This window comes from Pollachius pollachius, assembly GCF_949987615.1.
Source record: "Pollachius pollachius genome assembly, chromosome: 6".
Taxonomy (NCBI): domain Eukaryota; kingdom Metazoa; phylum Chordata; class Actinopteri; order Gadiformes; family Gadidae; genus Pollachius; species Pollachius pollachius.
Window position 1 is genome coordinate 4,682,459 of NC_136939.1, and position 18,478 is coordinate 4,700,936.

At 41.9% G+C, this 18,478-nt stretch overlaps 1 protein-coding gene across 1 annotated transcript; it reads left to right on the forward strand.

Moving 5' to 3' along the window:
- Nucleotides 1–7,249: 7,249 nt before the first annotated feature.
- ugt5d1 (UDP glucuronosyltransferase 5 family, polypeptide D1) lies at nucleotides 7,250–12,479 on the forward strand (the record flags this gene model as incomplete). The annotated part of the gene is made up of 7 exons (XM_079738998.1): nucleotides 7,250–7,549; nucleotides 7,711–8,424; nucleotides 8,710–9,276; nucleotides 10,209–10,242; nucleotides 10,431–10,735; nucleotides 10,897–11,610; nucleotides 11,898–12,479. 7 exons carry the CDS (start codon nucleotides 7,250–7,252, stop codon nucleotides 12,477–12,479), a joined length of 3,216 nt encoding a protein of 1,071 aa, XP_079595124.1.
- Nucleotides 12,480–18,478: the final 5,999 nt, after the last annotated feature.

Genomic DNA, 18,478 nt, shown 5'->3' on the forward strand with positions numbered 1-18,478 from the left:
TTCCAGCCCTTTGTACCAAATGTTGAAGATGAGGGAAAACAGATTGATGTAAATTTGGGTTGAGCTTTTACGATACAAAATGTAATCAATTGGTTGATGTATTTTTTTTAATTGCTGACAATCCTCTCACATGTTTGTGTTTTATTTGTGTAATATTTGTGTATCTGGGCGTGTTTGGGTGTTAATCAAAAGTTCCCCTGCTGATGTCTTGATGAGTTGCATATCTTGTTGTGGTCCAGACAGACTTGAACTCACAAACAATTACTCATTATAGAAAACACAGACAAAAGAAGAAAGGCAAGACAAAACAAGACCGAAGCTTAATCAAAGGAAACAGGATCAAACCGTGACAGAGGAACAGTGTGAGTAAGGGGTTCACGACATTGGTTGAGAACATCAGTTCCATGTTAAGGGCGGGGTCACGTGGTGGATTATTCCTGTGTTTGAAGTGTTCGTTTGAGTCTTTATTCTTTGGCACTTTGAAGGAAAGCCCGGCCACCAACGCTTACACAGATCAAGGGCCATTTTCGCTTCCTCTTGGCGTCTAAATTAATTTGAACATAACTAACTGTTTCCATTAAGAGGAGATCCTGCAAAGACACATCTCTGGGCTCGTTTACAGCCCTACCTGTGGCCTACCAAGTTCAGAACTAAAACCATTTCCCTGCATGCACTTCCACTGTGGGGTGTGGCCAGACACATCCCGCGCTATACAGCAGAGTCTAACACCATCCCGATACACAAAGCCTCTCTTCATTATAGGCAGCATCTACGGCAGTGGAGACGTACAGTAGGACCCCAAACCAACGTAGGACCCGGGGAGAACGATCTCTACAGGGACGCCAGCTCTTCTTCGAAACCTGTGTGTTGAGAGCGTAAGGAGGGGCGTTAACCAGACACATAGGTGAAGGTGTCGCCCTTCTATATCATGTCAGATCCGTTCCCACCCAAGCTCCGGAACTGTCCGTCAAGCGTTGCAGAGACGGGAGTGGGGGGAGATTAAGACTCAAATTCCTGACTGTGTAAGCACTCGTTCGAACTGTCAAGACCAGGAGCGTCTGGAAAAATATATGCCGGGTGATTGGCAGGGCCCGGGAAAAACGCAGGAGCGTTGAACACGGCGTGCGGATAAGTGCCTACGATCCCAGTCAAGCTGCAGGGTGTGAATATGACAAATTGGTGGAGGGGTAGTTATTCTTGCTCCGGCACATTCTGGCATCATAGACTGCAGTCAATAATAAAAAAAAGGTGAAGTGGTAGGAAAAAAACATGGCTTAAAAGAACATGAGATGCTGTTTTGGACAAACACATTTGCCAAAGCATTGCTAGGTTCTGAATGAACAACTGTTGACAGCATATGGAGAACAGCTGCCATATGATCCGTTCCTTCCTTCCACGGTTTTTCCGTCTGTAAGCGAGTCTGTGAGAACGTATGGCGCAGCGTATACCACACAGACAGCCAAGAGACAGCCGGTCATGGTGTCTGCGGAAAGAACTAAGGGAGGAAGAGGAGAGAAAAGATAGACATTGAAATGAACAGAGGCAGAGCTGGGTTGGGAAACATAAAGATGGCTGGAAAAGAAAGGAATGGAGAACACACGAAAAGCAATGAAAACCAAAGTGAGGATGGGAGATGTCTCTAGAGAAGAATTATGTAAACGTCAAAAATAGGCATAACCTTTAACATTGTGTGTCTCCTCATGTCAGAATGACCAACGCCATCAATAAGCACAGGTATTTTTTAAATAAACATAGTCTGCCTGCTTTACTAGTAGTAACTGTAGTGGTTCCAATAGGGGCCGATACAGCGCAGATATGGATAACTGACAAACCCTGTGTTTGGTTAACCTGGGCGGACAATGGGAATAGCAAAATGGAAAACCTCTTCTTCTCACAACCTTGTAGCAATATAGTGTACTCCCTGTGTTTTAATAATCATTGTCTAGATCCTTGTCATAACATCTTTTAAGGAAGTAGGCAACTGGAAAGGTTAATATCATCACTCTTCAAAATGGATTGTATCCAGTGGCTGTGTCAAAATAAACGTCAGCTGGCCTCAACAAAACTTTTATTTGCTTTCGGAGCAAAATATATTTATAACACTAAAGATAAAATGTTAGTATGCAATTTTCGCAGTTTACACATTTAGAGAACAAACTCAGCTTCACTGCAGAAGACATTGTTCTCTGCAGTGAAACATGCATGTAAATATGGGCGTTGGTGTCATATCGATCATGTTTCTAAAAGACTTGTTTCCATGAGGATCGTAAGGCCAATGGCATCGCAACAGCTGGAATGAGGGGAAGAAGCCAAACTGTTCATATCAAGGTTTAAAGTTTTGTACGGACTTCTGCAAGGTTATAAATCATATTACAGCACGCATTGAAGACAAATAAAATCAGCAATGCTATGTGTGCCTGCATGTCCCTTTCAGAGTCCTCACACCTGTGCATTTCACTTGCTCGTGCACGTCGCACACATGCCTGACGGTTGTTGAAAAGCGTGTCAGCTGAATCTCGCCACGGTCTTCCCCTCAGGAACCAACGTCACGACCGGGATGTAAACCAGAGTCGGCGGGAGGGGCCGGTCCAGGAGCCGCGTTCAGGCCTGTTCACAGGCTCAGGCCCCATGCCTGCGTCGGCACGTGGGTCTTTAGATGGTGTGAGTCGGCCTAACGTCCAGGGGTTTGTTTAATGAACTGGTCTTTGTACTTTATCAGTGGAATGGAAAGTCGTGCTCCCAGCACAGTAGTGAGAGCGTTAACATCAGAGAGCTGTATATTGAGAAGTCATTGAGAAGATTAGGTTATAAAAAAGAAAAGCCAGTTTGATAAAAAAAGGTCGATAGGGGTCTTGGTCTCCAGATGTTTTGTGAAGGTATGGGGAGACGGTGCACATTGAAAATACTGCTTCAAATAAGATTTCAACACAGATGGTTGATAAAAGTACATTAAGAGGCGTGTGATGACACAAGTTGACATTGTCTTCCCTTTGAGCTATCAGGGGACGGATGGCACGTTTCGCTGGGAGAAAAAAAAGTTCACAAAGATAATACTGAAGTAGGAATGAAGAACAGAAGGCCAAACAACAAGACTGAACTCATCGTATGAATTCAAATGACCGTGTGCAATTAATCTGTAAGATCAGAGCCGAGATATCAGTGTTGGTGAAGTGTCCCGAGGCTGAGGCCTTTTATTTGCCAAATCGCAGGCGTGAAATAAATGCAGGGGCTCTTGTTGTTTGCACCGCAGTGTACCTTGGCTTGGAGGAGGACGATGGGGGTGTGGTCTTAAAACGACATACATCAACTCTTGCATGAAAGATGAAGTTGGTGATAACCCTATCCTTTACTCTGATAACCCTTCTGGAATCAATCTTTGCTCTTTGTTTTTTGATAGCGTTAGAAGGCATGTGCTGAAGTCTGTCAAGGTTATGGTCAGGTGTGATGTGTTTGTATGATACTTCACCAATACAATACCCTACATTTAAATTTAGCTTCCTCACCTCATACCCATCTGCTGATGTGATTAAACATTCCAGAACGGAAAAAGTTATGCTTCTCTGTCCTTCTCTGCAGACCAATTAGAGACATTTGCTTTTAAAGTTTGAAGTTTGCAGCAGCACAATCAAAGAAGGCCTAATCACAGGCACTATAGACAGGCAACCTTAATTAAACCTGTTTCTGAAATTAAACGTTTCTTTGTTGGAAGGCATAGAAAATTAAAGGACGGTTTGGATGTAAACAGTGTTTTTTCTCAATGTGCGTGTGTGTTCGCATGTGCTCACATTAAGGACAGACTAAAGGGACTGTAAGAGCAAAATTTATCACTCAACATAAACTCTTTAGCGAAATCCTCCACAGTTGGTTTTTAGTGCCTGATTTAAAACCTGTAGTTCTTCTCTACCGTTATCCTCTTCAGACACTTCCTGTGGACCAATGGAAATGGAAAAATATCATATTCTATACTTCAGGGGCAAACAAGCCTTTGTCTACCTAGACCACAGGCTTCTTATTACATATGAGTTTGACACAGCTTTATTTTCGTAGTATGATGTCAAGAAGGTTGCTGTCAAAGTATTTTGATTATGTTTGTTATGACTAACAAGCCTACCTGGACTCAATGCAAACACCGAGTGATTACAACACATTTAAATCAGTCTCAGACAAAATCTTGGCTATAAAATCACTATATTGTCATTTTATATGTATACACAGTAACTATACTGTAAGCACGAGGAATAGTAGCCAACATCACTGGCTTTATGAAAAGAATGCTGCCTGTATTATGGAAAATCAATATGTTGTCGGTTTTTCATTATTTTCATTTTTGCTTTCTCATGGTGTATTATCTAGTTCCACATATGTTTTCCCATATGGCCTGGAGAAAGCTAATCAAAAGTGGGGTAGGCTCAGGAACTGCTTGTCAATACATACCGGTCCTAACTGCCGACCACAAACAAAAGGAGTTTGCACATATCAGCACTGCCGAAGCCTCTTGCCTTCAGGTAAACACCAATGGATAATTGCATTGCATGGAGTGGGTGAACTGTGTTAAAAGTCTCCCTGAAACAGTATTCTGGGCTCACTCTGTTGGAGGGGATACCGCTTTATGCATACATTAAATTGGTTATTTTCAACAACCATTGTGTGCTTTTTTTGCATTTAGAAGTCTAATCTGTCCTAGATTTAATATCTCATAAAGAATTGCCCCGACACCTAATAATGAGAAGTGACAATAACCAAAGGAGATTTAGTATCAATTTGATGTTTGCAAAATGCAACACAATTTTACAGCAAATATGAAGTTTTTATCATGGTAGTAATTTAGATTTGCTTGTGTTCGCCCTGTAGTAATTCCACATGTTGCTCATTTAAAACCGTACCCAACCTTCGGACGAGTTCTCCGAATGGACGGCCCTACCCTGAGGAGAAGGCTGTCGATTGAACTCTCTGTTTAAGGAATGCAATACATGACACTACCAAACTACTGCTCAGTATCCACAATAACTCTGTGTGAAGGGTATGTGGCTTTGAATCAAACAAAAATTGTGTTGTTACATGTTAGATATTAATATGTCTGAGTCAATTTGTCATCTTTTATCGAGACTTTGTCCAAGCAAGATAATATTGAGGAAATGTTGAATGCATTTAACCGTATCAACTTTAAAAAAAAGCTTATTGAATCAAGAAAACCAAATGCTTGCAGATGAAATGCTCTTCCTAGTTGCTACCATCAGGTCATGTTCTGCATTTGGAATCTTTATTTTCCCAGCATTGCTCTGATGCCTCTGCCTACCAGCCCACCTTGTAATGAAGGTACGATTCTGGTGACTCCTATGGAAGGTGGTCCCCGGATCAATATGAAGATCATGATTGAGGAGCTCCATGCAAGAGGAAATAGCATTGACGTGATCCGACCATCAAACAGTGGGTACATTAAGAAAGAGTTCCCTTTATCAGTCATTGATTGTATTGAGTTTCCCCGAAAAGAATCATACCACCAAAAGATGTGCTGCTTAAACCTTATCTACTAAAAATGAAGTCAATGCTTGTCAATGAGTAAATGTGATCCCAGTACACAGTGTGTACAGGGTTGAGTTAAACATTTACAATCAAGTCTCTCTACAATCAAGTTGCAGGTCATTTTGGGGCATATAGGACAACGACCCTATACTTTGGGCAACAACATGCTGATAGTGGATTGGAGGACCCAGGAGGACCTCCTGGAGGCTAACAGAAGAACGAATGGAGTCCAGGAGGGCATTTACCATGGCGTCCCAGTGCAGGGCATACCCCTGTTCTTTGACCAGTTCGACAACCTGCTTGATCTGCAGGAGAGGGGAGCGGGAAAGATCCAGAGTGGCACTGGGCAGATCCAATAGTTTTAAACTTCAACAGACACCCGCCTTCAAGCGAGTTAACGTTAGTCAATTGAGTCGGTCCAGACTCTCTGTGCAAATCAAATGAAGTACGAGAGTCTGGTAGGACAAGGCTTAGTCACAGACACAACTGTAACAAAAGTGATTGGGGCCATTATCTCGGACATTATTAGATATGCTGCATATCTGACTGTTTTGTCTACTAAGAACATATAAATGCAATTAAATTTCATTATAATGGAATTTCGTCTTGATGTTTGTAGTGACGTTGTCTGGTTACAAGTGTTCGCCCATTGCACACCAGACGCTTCAATGAATCCACTATTTCTTAGACTGCTTCAAACCCATCAATATATTCCATTGTTGCCAGTTCTATGTATTATATAGGTTCTTTAAAAGGTGCCGTCCATAATATAAGAGATATAATGTTAGAAATGCCATAGGATAGCCCATACCCATCGGTCAGCTATTAGTGAATGAAGTGCTCTGTGAGAACATCTGTTTCTAGTTAACTACGGCTGCCTCTGTCCACAATTTAGATTATGACCACTCCCTGCTCATATCTGACCAATTAGTATATCTCTTCCCTAATTGGTTCCGGTAATCAATCTTGACTGTCAATCACATGCACTCACACAGTGTTAACATAGATCAAACACAGGGGCATGAATTTCTCAATGGCAGCGAAACATAGGGAGGGAGGGGGATTATTATGGGGTTGTTCATTTCATAATATTTCTCTCTCCTGCTCTCCCTCTCTGCAACACTCAAATCGTACCTACAGACAAAATAAGCAAACACTTTTTCAAAAACTCATATTAAGAATAGGCTGAATAAAATACTGGTCCTATAAAAATAAAATTGTCTGAAGTGAAATTCAAGGACCAAGTGTAAATGCAACACATTATGCAACACAAACACATTGTATTATGCAAGACAGTTAAAATACAGTTTTCACCCTATTAATGATTTTGTAATTTAATAAATAACAAGTACACATTATTGGTAACGCAGTATTCATGTCAAACATTATGAAGCGTTACATAACTTTTACCTGTTCACCGATTGGGCAGCGCCTGTGAGAAATATCTTGGAGTTCGACCTCTAATGCGTGAGGAATGTGAAACGACAAAATCCACTCCTGTGCCCAGTGTTTGCAGGAGCATCGTGTGATGGGTATGTTGCTCTGCATCAGTCATGTATGGTGGTTACATTGTGCATGTTAGTATGTCTGCTTTTTTACCGGAGTGTCACAATTGTTCCAAGCTGCCTTATCATGCTTGAATGTTGAATCATAAGGGTATTGAATTAATCAAACAAAAGAGCACTTGTAGATTAACCATGTCTCTCTGGCTCTCTTCCTAGGTACCATGGAGTCCAATTCTGCACGTGGAATATCCATATTCTTCAGTGTTTTTCTAATTCCTCTTCTTATAACCCCACCTTGTAATGGAGGTAAGATTCTGGTATTTTCTTTGGATGGTAGTCACTGGATCAATATGAAGCTCATGATTGAGGAACTCCAAGGCAGAGGACATAGCATCACTGTGGTCCGACCGTCAAAAAGCTGGTACATTGAAGAAGTGTCCCCTTTGTATGACTCCATCAATATCCCTCAATCCAAGGAATTTGAAGATTTCATTCAAGGGTTTTTAGAGAGGTATATAAAGGTAGGATATTGTCAAATTAATGCTATATTTCATACATCTAGCCTTTATGAAGACGTAATAATGTATATATTTAATAATATACATAAAATAAGTACTGACTTGATGTTTTGGTCCATTAAGTACATATTAAAATACTGACATACTTTCTAATTGTACTTCAGGTACAGAGAGAAGGATCGTCGTCACTTACGTTCCTCAAACTCACTGGGCAGTTCCTCTCAATGATCTCTGAGATTCATTCCATATACTGTGATATGCTTGCTCAAATCTTTGAAGATCCAAGGCTTCTCCAGAGCCTATCAGAGGCCCGGTATGACATGGTTCTGATTGACCCTGTTATCGCCTCGGGTGTCGTCCTCGCCAAGTATCTCAAGCTTCCTATGGTGCTCAACGTCCGCTGGATCACCAGCGGAGACGGCCATTTCATCATCGCCCCGTCGCCGCTGTCCTACATCCCTGTCCCGGGCTCGGGGCTAACAGACAACATGAGCTTCACGGAACGCATCAAGAACGTGTTTTTCCACGGCCTCATTGTTTTCCAGGAGGTGTTCATGATTTGGCCTCATTATAAAGCCATTTGTGACAAGTACATTGAGGGAGGGTGTGACACCATCTCACTCCTCCAGGAAGCGGATATTTGGCTGTTCCGGTCGGACTTTGTGTTTGACTTTCCTCGACCCACCATGCCGAATGTGGTTTATATAGGGGGCTTCCAGTGCAAGCCTGCCCAGCCCCTCCCAGCTGACCTGGAAGCGTTTGTTGAGAGTGCCGGGGAGCATGGAGTGATCATCATGACCCTGGGTACTTTTGTGAGTGCGTTACCAGATGACATCGCTGAGGATATTGCCAGGGTGTTTGCAAAGATGCCTCAAAAGGTAATGGAGATCAGACATTGATTGTATTGTATGGTCCCCATGGCTGCTTAGACGGGCATGAGTTCCCCCAAACAGACCATACCACCAAAATACTACAATGTTTTGCCCTGATACTAACTCGTGTTTTACTTCAAACAAAAGTGGTCTGCTTAACCTTTAGCTAGTTAAAAATGCAGTCAATGCTTTTCAATGAGTAAAAGTGATCCCAGTACACAGTGTGTGTAACCAGTGTCAGCTGAATGACAGTTGAGCTATACATTTACAATCAAGTCTCTTATTTTGCAGGTCATTTGGAGGCACGCTGGAAAAATACCATCTTCTTTGGGCAACAACACACTGATCGTTGATTGGATGCCCCAGAAGGACCTCCTGGGACACCCTCAGACCAAGGTGTTTGTGGCTCACGGAGGAACCAATGGCCTCCAGGAGGCCATATACCATGGGGTCCCAGTGCTGGGCATACCCCTGTTCTTTGACCAGTTCGACAACCTGCTTCGTCTGCAGGAGAGGGGAGCGGGAAAGATTATAAGGCTGGCTGATGTTAACTTTCACAGCTTTGAGCAGGGCCTCAAGGAAGTTCTCCACCAAGACAGTTACAGTCACAACATGCAGAGACTGTCCGGTCTGCACAGAGACCAGCCGATTCCTCCCATGGACCACGCCATCTTCTGGGTGGAGTACGTGATGCGCCACAAAGGTGCAGCCCACCTGCGTACACAGGCATATAAGATGCCCTGGTACTCCTACTACTCTGTAGATGTACTGGTGGCTCTGTCGGCTGCAGGAACCTTCTTTCTTCTCTCTACTTTTATCATGTTCAGGTTCTTGTGCTGCAGAGGGAGAACATCCAAGGTCAAAAAACATTGACAATTACAGACACAAACGTAACGGAAATGTTAAGAAATTATGATAAAAAATAAATCAAATCTAAAATGTTCTAATGTCTCTATTGGATATGAAACGTATCTGACTGTTTTGTCTCTTAAAAACATATACATGTAAATTTCATTACATTATACTTGATTTTGATACACCTTTCTTGCATCTAATTTTTACAATTATTTTTCTAAAAAATATTTCACATTTATATACTGCCGTCTGCAGCCATGACTTGTTGGAATATATATATTTTTAATGATATCTTATTGATGAAATAAAAAACTTTTGGTAAAATCAAATGAACTGTTTAGGCTATATGTACACAATTCCATTGTATACTAATTGTTTAAACTAAAACAGCAATGTCTATTTCTGATCTCTGACTGTCAATCTTGACTGTCAATCCCATGCACACACACAGTGGTACCAGAGATCCATCCCAGGTGCATGAATGCCACATTTCTCAATGGCAGCGAAACGTAGGGGGGGGGGAAGAGAGAGGGAGGGGGATTCTTTTGATTTTGCTCTCGCTCTCTGCAACTCTCAAATCTTACCTACAGACACTTTAAGAGTTTTCCAAAACAAATTAAGGATAGGTTGAATATAATACTGGTCCTATAAAGAAATAAAATTGTCAGAAGTGAAATGACGGAAACAAGTGTAAAAGCATGAGTTTACAACATGCCATTTGCATTATGCAATAGTTAAAATACAGTTTTCACCGTAGAAATATTTTTTTAATTTAATAAATAACAAGTACACATTATTTGTTACACAATATTCATGTTATACATTATGAAGTGTTGCTTAATTTTTTTTTTTCACTTATTGGTCGGTGCCTGTGAGAAACATCTTGGAGTTAGAGTTTTAATGTGCGAGGAATGTGAAACGACACAATCCAACCCTGTGCCCAGTGTTTGCAGGAGCATTGTGCGATGGGTATGTTGCTCTGCATCAAGTCATGCATGGTGGTTACATTGTGCCTGTTAGTATGTCTGTTTTTAACTGGAATGTCACAATTGTTCCAAGCTGGCTTATTATGCTTGAATGCTGAATCATGAGGAATGGAATTAATCAAACAAAAGAGCTCTTGTGGATTAACCATGTCTCTCCGGCTCTCTTCCTAGGTACCATGGAGTCCAATTCTGCACGTGGAATATCCATATTCTTCAGTGTTTTTCTAATTCCTCTTCTTATAACCCCACCTTGTAATGGAGGTAAGATTCTGGTATTTTCTTTGGATGGTAGTCACTGGATCAATATGAAGCTCATGATTGAGGAACTCCACGCCAGAGGACATGGCATCGCTGTGGTCCGACCGTCAACAAGCTGGTACATTGAAGAAGTGTCCCCTTTGTATGACTCCATCAATATCCCTCAATCCAAGCAATTTGAAGATCTCATTGATGGATATTTAGAGAGGATTGTAAAGGTAGGTTATTGTCAAATTCATACTATAGTTTATACACATAGCCTTTATGAAGACTTAGTAATGTATACATTTAAATATATACATAACATAAGTACTGACTTGATATTTTGGTCCATTAAGTACATATTCAAATACTGATATACTTTCTAAATGTCTCTCAGGTACAGAGAGAAGGATCGTCGTCACTTACGCTCCTCAAACTCACTGGGCAGTTCCTCTTAATGATCTCTGAGGTTCATTCCATGTACTGTGATATGCTTGCTCAAATCTTTGAAGATCCAAGGCTTCTCCAGAGCCTATCAGAGGCCCGGTATGACATGGTTCTGACTGACCCTGCTATCGCCTTGGGCGTTGTCCTCGCCAAGTATCTCAAGCTTCCTATGGTGCTCAACATCCGCTGGATCACCAGCGGAGACGGCCATTTCATCATCGCCCCTTCGCCGCTGTCCTACATCCCTGTCCTGGGCTCGGGGCTAACAGACAACATGAGCTTCACGGAACGCATCAAGAACGCGTTTTTCCACGGCCTCATTGTTTTCCAGGAGGTGTTCATGATTGGGCCTCATTATAAAGCCATTTGTGACAAGTACATTGAGGGAGGGTGTGACACCATCTCACTCCTCCAGGAAGCGGATATTTGGCTGTTCCGGTCGGACTTTGTGTTTGACTTTCCTCGACCCACCATGCCGAATGTGGTTTATATAGGGGGCTTCCAGTGCAAGCCTGCCCAGCCCCTCCCAGCTGACCTGGAAGTGTTTGTTGAGAGTGCCGGGGAGCATGGAGTGATCATCATGACCCTGGGTACTTTTGTGAGTGCGTTACCAGATGACATTGCAGAGGATATTGCCAGGGTCTTTGCACAGATGCCTCAAAAGGTAATGGAGATCAGACATTGATTGTATTGTATGGTCCCTGCCTTCACAGGCATGGCTGCTCAGACAGACATGAGTCCCCCTCAAACAGACCATACACCCAAAATGCTACAATGTTTTGCCCTGATACTAATACGTGTTTTACTTGGTCTGGTTAACCTTTAGCTAGTTAAAAATGCAGTCAATGCTTTTCAATGCGTAAAAGTGATCCCAGTACACAGTGTGTGTAACCAGTGTCAGCTGAATGACAGTTGAGCTATACATTTACAATCAAGTCTCTTATTTTGCAGGTCATTTGGAGGCACACTGGAAAAATACCATCTTCTTTGGGCAACAACACACTGATCGTTGATTGGATGCCCCAGAAGGACCTCCTGGGACACCCTCAGACCAAGGTGTTTGTGGCTCACGGAGGAACCAATGGCCTCCAGGAGGCCATATACCATGGGGTCCCAGTGCTGGGCATACCCCTGTTCTTTGACCAGTTCGACAACCTGCTTCGTCTGCAGGAGAGGGGAGCGGGAAAGATTATAAGGCTGGCTGATGTTAACTTTCACAGCTTTGAGCAGGGCCTCAAGGAAGTTCTCCACCAAGACAGTTACAGTCACAACATGCAGAGACTGTCCGGTCTGCACAGAGACCAGCCGATTCCTCCCATGGACCAGGCCATCTTCTGGGTGGAGTACGTGATGCGCCACAAAGGTGCAGCCCACCTGCGTACACAGGCTTATAAGATGCCCTGGTACTCCTACTACTCTGTAGATGTACTGGTGGCTCTGTCGGCTGCAGGAACCTTCTTTCTTCTCTCTACTTTTATCATGTTCAGGTTCTTGTGCTGCAGAGGGAGAACATCCAAGGTCAAAAAACATTGACCCAAGTGCACAGAGCATACAAGTAGAATACTTTCTGGGCTTTTCCTGAAAACTATACAAAGCAAGTAGAATTGGTGTTCCCACCCTTACTCCTTCCTGGTCAGAAAATTAATTACAAAAATGAATAATACAAATGATGTTGATATCAAATAAACAAAGATTCAAACTGAACCTGAACTTGTGTTTTTCCAGGTTAGACAGAAGAACTTGCTCTGGTAAATAGTTAGCCAGTAGTTTATGCAATTTTTTGCCATTATGCCAAAAATCATGGGTTAGTTTTTTATTTCCCTCATAAACAAGAAAGTCTTTCCAAGCATGTTTTCATTTACAAAAAATACAGAACTCTTCGGGCAAAAGAAGCATGATTATACTTAAGCTCGATTTTTATCAAGATCATAGCGTTTGCTTTCTTAACTATTTTCATCTGAGCTGAATGGGAACTAGTGCTGGTAAAGCTTGCATTTCACCTGGAATATTCATGAAACAGTTTATTATTAACGTGAGAGCGGCCTGACAAGGCGTCCCTCAGATGTAGGAGAGAGCGATCCAAACAGGTATGGGTCCATAGCAGCCAGGACCAGAGGCTAATGGCGGTAATACTATTGTAGCTTACACGGTGTCTCAAGTCCTAACAGGAAGGGCACAATAATGTCAAAGAGAATATCAAAGTGGGCTTAATGGAGGGCGGGAGAGCTGGGACAGGCCATGGAGAAAACAACGGTAAAAGGATACAAGACCTAGGTAGTAAGACTATCAGGAGCATGCAACCAAACACAAGAATAAGAGGAAAACAAATTGAAGTAAAGATACATCAAATCAAATCAAAACAACACTTCTGAACAGAACAGAACCCAGAAAGGCCCGAAGACGTAATAAACCAATAAGACTGGCTGCTCCCGGGTCCTTAGTAGTCACCAAGCTAACTGAAGACTGGGCAGCTGGATCTTTGTCCTTTAACAACCACCAAAACAGGACTTGGTACAACAAGAGCCAACCCAAGCTTCTTGTTGTGGAGTAGACAAATAAATTCAGCTTTAATATGTCATCATTTTGTTACAAATTATCAACGGCGTTGATGGCCAAAATAACCTAACAAACACACCACATATACAGTACAGATATAGGCACACGTTAAGGCCCATGGTGAAGACATGTCCCGACGATAGGGGCTGTCAGATGCTCACACAATGCACACACTCATTCGAATCTATCTGCTGATAACACTCGGCCACAGCCCGGGGTGCTCAAGGCCAGGCAGGTGCTCTGGAGAAACCCCCACACCAGCCTTGACACACACAACTCGCAACACACAATTCGCTAGAAGAGAACACATAAGACTGATACACCCTGAAGGACATTACGCTCATTTGAAGCAGAACCTCTACAGAGGCGAAGCTCCGGACGACCTCAGCGCTGTTAGGGACTTAGACATTTTCGCTCGATCGATCTCTTACGCTCTATAGCTCAGTATAACCTTTTTCACCTTACTAAATAAATCCGAGGCCCTCGTGCCGACAATTTTATCTCCTCTCCGTCTCAGTTTATCTGTTCAAGTAACCAGGCAGACTATTTTTCCCAACAGCGTCAAATGCTGCGAATACGGCAAATTCCGCCAGGGCCATGTTCCATCTGCTTTGTCATCTGTCAGCGTTCAAACATCCCATCTGGGATAAATAAAGCACCCAACATCGTATCTCATATGCAAGAATATGCTTTGAACCATATGAGGGAAACACATTGAGTTTAGGCAGCCTGGTTGTTTGTAGCGCTGAACACAAAACGTGGACGTGTCCTGACACGATGGAAATCTCCCAACCTCTGGGAGAATAAGTCTCCCTTTGGCTATGCAGTTCAAACAGGTGCTGGAGACTTCAGTCTCATTCACATTTACATTTAGGGCATTTAGCAGACGCTTTTATCCAAAGCGACTAACGATAAGTGCATTTGCTACAATAAGTACATTTGTCATAAGAAGTGAAACAATATATCGCTGTCGGTACAGTAAAGATGTTCATAGAACCAAGTGCAAGTATTACAATCGCTAGGCTAACCCATTCCCCGTGTAAAGCAACGATAGCAGCTACTGTAGATGCTACACAATTAAGTACCTTAAATAAGTGCAATGTGAAAGTGCCAGGACGTACAACATTCAATGGTGGCTGTGCATTGGTTTCTATGCAGAGTCGAGGTGAACTCTGCAGTATTCTCCTCATCTGCCCCCCCCCCAGGACAGACGTGTTCTTGGCTTTGTGTCCTTGACTGCAGCCCTTTGGTAAATGCACATTTTTCTTCTCTTTTTTCTTTACTCACCTCTGCTCCTGCTCCGCTGAAAAGGAAAGAAAACCAGAAAAACCCTGAAGTGACACACCGGATGATGTCATAGTGCGTGTTCTGCGTTAGAGAACAGTCAAGGTTGGATGTCAGAGTCTATGCTTTTGCAATTTACTAATTACACTCACATATTATGAGAGCTCATTGAATTAGTTTCAGATCACTCCCACATTAAGACGACAGGGTCTGTTGGCCCATCACACCAATATGGGAACATGTCAGCCAGCTCATGACCGTCGGTATTTAAACATTTGGCATTTGGCATAAAGGATTTCAAATTGATTGATTTACTTGAATTTCTGATTTCTTTAACATGAATCCAAACCATTTTTGGAGTTTTAATTAGCTTATTGTGTGTTATAGGATTCCCATCCTAGTAAGCTCTGCCATTTTATAACTTTTACTGGAATAAAAAAACAATTTAGAAACAAAAGATAGAAAACAAATGCTTTGAATCTAATACGTGTTTGAATATCAGCTGGGACAGTGGCTTCACTGGCTCTTTAAAACCGTATTTTGTATTTCTGGATCTGAAGATCCTAGTTCAAAGTCGCAGTTGTGTGATGACCGGACAGAGTACGCTGATTGACGAAACTGAAACACCCAAAATAGAAACGCTGAGACGACATTAAAGACCATGTCGCAGCACAGGAAAGGGAAAATCGAATCCCACACACTTTGTGGAAGATCTATACACATCTTCTCCATTAGATCCATCCTTGTCCTGTTCCTAGGACAGGCCGCCAGATACCACACACACACACACACACACACACACACACACATCTTCTTTGTCTTCTTTGGCTTGTCTCTCTAAATGACGACATCATTTTCCTCATGGATCCCCCCCAGATGGACCTACAGATGTAATCATTTGGTTTCTCTAAGAGGGAAAGCATGGGCCACAGCCACCAGCAGCGACACGGCTGCATGAAAGTGTTGCGGTGTGTCTCAGCTGGAGCAACACGCACACACGCAAGAGTCATCACAGACAATGGGCCCCAGCGCCTAAAGAAATAAACCAAGAGTCAAAAGTAAGAAACAGAATGAGCATATTTACATGTCATATTAACAAGTAATGCATCTCGTTGTTTAAGAATAATAATTTAAGAATTGGCTGATGTGTGGACTTGTTCCGATGCTTATCTACAGCTGGCTACTTGAACAAGGTGGTGATTGGAAAAGGGCGGAAATGATCAATCTCGCAAACTCTGTGCCACATGCTTACGCCCCCCCGCTTTGTCTCACTAACGATCCTACTCAGAGAAATATACAATATCATTAATTCATGTTTGAGTTTATGCAGGCATACCGATGATAAACTCTAAACAATGCAGTGTTTAATTCCATTTAAGCTTCAGGACTTCTTAGTTGCGGTTTGCGAAGGTTGTGGTTTGTAGCTTGGCGAGGAGTTTGTCTGGGAATTGTTTTCTAGGCTGGGTCAAGTCATGTTAAGATAGCCCCTTCGCTGGAAAACATCTCATGAATAATTATTGTGAGCATATGTGAAACTGTGTGAACTAAAACGTTGCTCCGAGCATGGAGCGAGCATTTACAAGACATTTAGTGCTATATCTTTATTCATTTATATTACCCTTGTTGTCAGTACAAAATGTAAAGCGGTGAAATGCTTGAATATTCATAGAGATATTTTAGCATTGAGATAATAATAATGGATCAAAAACAGTGAAAGCATCAGATTATATAAACATATCAAATGTAAGAAATGTAATATATTAATGAAATTACAAGTATCTTCAATCTTTTAATCCCATCATCCTTTCGACCAAGCGTAGGTGTTCTTAGAAGCTAGAAGAGTATTCAACGGGAAAATGACATAGTTGGCCGAATTGGGTTGCATGCAAAATCAAGTTAATGTCTCAGGTTCTTGTGTTTCACCCCGAGATTCATCCAGCAGGCTATCTGAACCACCCCTCTCGCCTCCTGCAGGCGCTCAGACAATAGACCTTTTCACTCGACACTGTGAACGCGGACAACCATAGCTTCCAGCATTAAGCTTTTGGACCGGAGGACGACGTCTGACGATGCAAGAGCCAGATGAGGTAGCGCAATCTTTCACTTAAGTCCAGTTTCTTTGACTCCTGCACCCTCTTTGTTGTGTAAAGCTGCCTCATCCCGAAACAAGCCCCCGTGCCACAAGGCTTCAGTCATCCGCACTACATTCTCATTAGCCTTGAGTTGGTTCCTATCCAACACTGCTCCCATGTCCACTTTGTTTCAGAGACCAATTGAAACAAATACAAATTAGGAATATTAAAATAACAATGGGATGTGATAACCATACCAGTAAAAAAAGCACCAAAGAAAAATAACAACGTTTGACTATTGCTGCTTATGACATTCAGTATAAAGATGGGGAAGAAAAACAAAAGAGGGTCAAATTTTCATTTTTGCTGTTGTTATCATGGTTAATGTGGTACTACAGTAAACCATTGGGCAGTACATGCCCAATGGTTTACTATGGTATGCTTTAGGCTTTGTTAAGCAACTCAAACACAAACCAGAGCAGGCTGCTTAAATAGGGAATCGTTCTTATTGTATTGATAGCCTTTTGTTTCTGATCCTTCAGGCCTGCTTATGGTATAAAGTCAAAGATAGACTCTGCATAGCGAGGTTGCGCCATCAGATGGGTCAGACAATAATAAACCCCTAACCTTATAAACCATCTCAACATTTATATTCATGAGCAAGCAAGAAACTTTGACATTTTGAAATCGATCATAGATTTAAAAACGGGAACATTTCTTGGGACCGCTTGTTCGCTTCCCTCAAAACCACAGAAACAATACAAGTCAGTAGACTAGACGTTTCAGCCAAGTGAAATATTTTCACAATTTACCAGTGGCATTTTGAAAACATTGTCTAAATGGTATTTATCTTTTTGAAACTCAAAACGAAATGCCAGACTGGATCTATCAGAAGCAGGCCCACCGACCACTGTGAGTCTTTAAACTGTTACGCTAACCTCCTGTTCTCTGCTTTCTATCGGTCAATGTTGACAGTCACCCAATACCTTCCCCTTCCAGCTGTAGAATTGCAATTTTACCCCTTTTGACAATGTTTCATGGGCCTATAACTCAAAATATGACAACATTTCTATTTCACTATGTGGCAAGCTAGAATGCTTTCAGACTTCTCTGCCTCCATTGCATATGTTTACCCAATAGTCTATACCTTGGAGATAGAGGGAATGATAATGTTTTGATAAGATAAATGTATGGTTCTTTCAAATGTTATCATACATACATGTTTGAAAATGGCCACATTTTGAAAAAGGTCCTTGCTTTATGCCACATTCTATGGGAATTCCAGAGGTTTCAGCATGACCTTTTATCAGATGTTTACTCATTCTGTCAAGTTATTTTAGTATTTTTTCCATAATCATTCTATATTTTGCTCTAAGTAGTCGTGGATGTAGGTATACATATTTATACATTTATGCATACATTACTGATAACTGTCATAGTCTAGCCAATATTATCTACTATTATTTTGTCCAATGTTTTAGAAAAAGCTTCATTCAGATGTCACACTTATCGATTTTTCTTTCATGTCGGCAGAGGACGGGACAGCCAACTATGATGCAGTCGTTGATAAAATGCAAACAATGAATTGTTATAATTTTATTGAACCATATCTTAAATGAA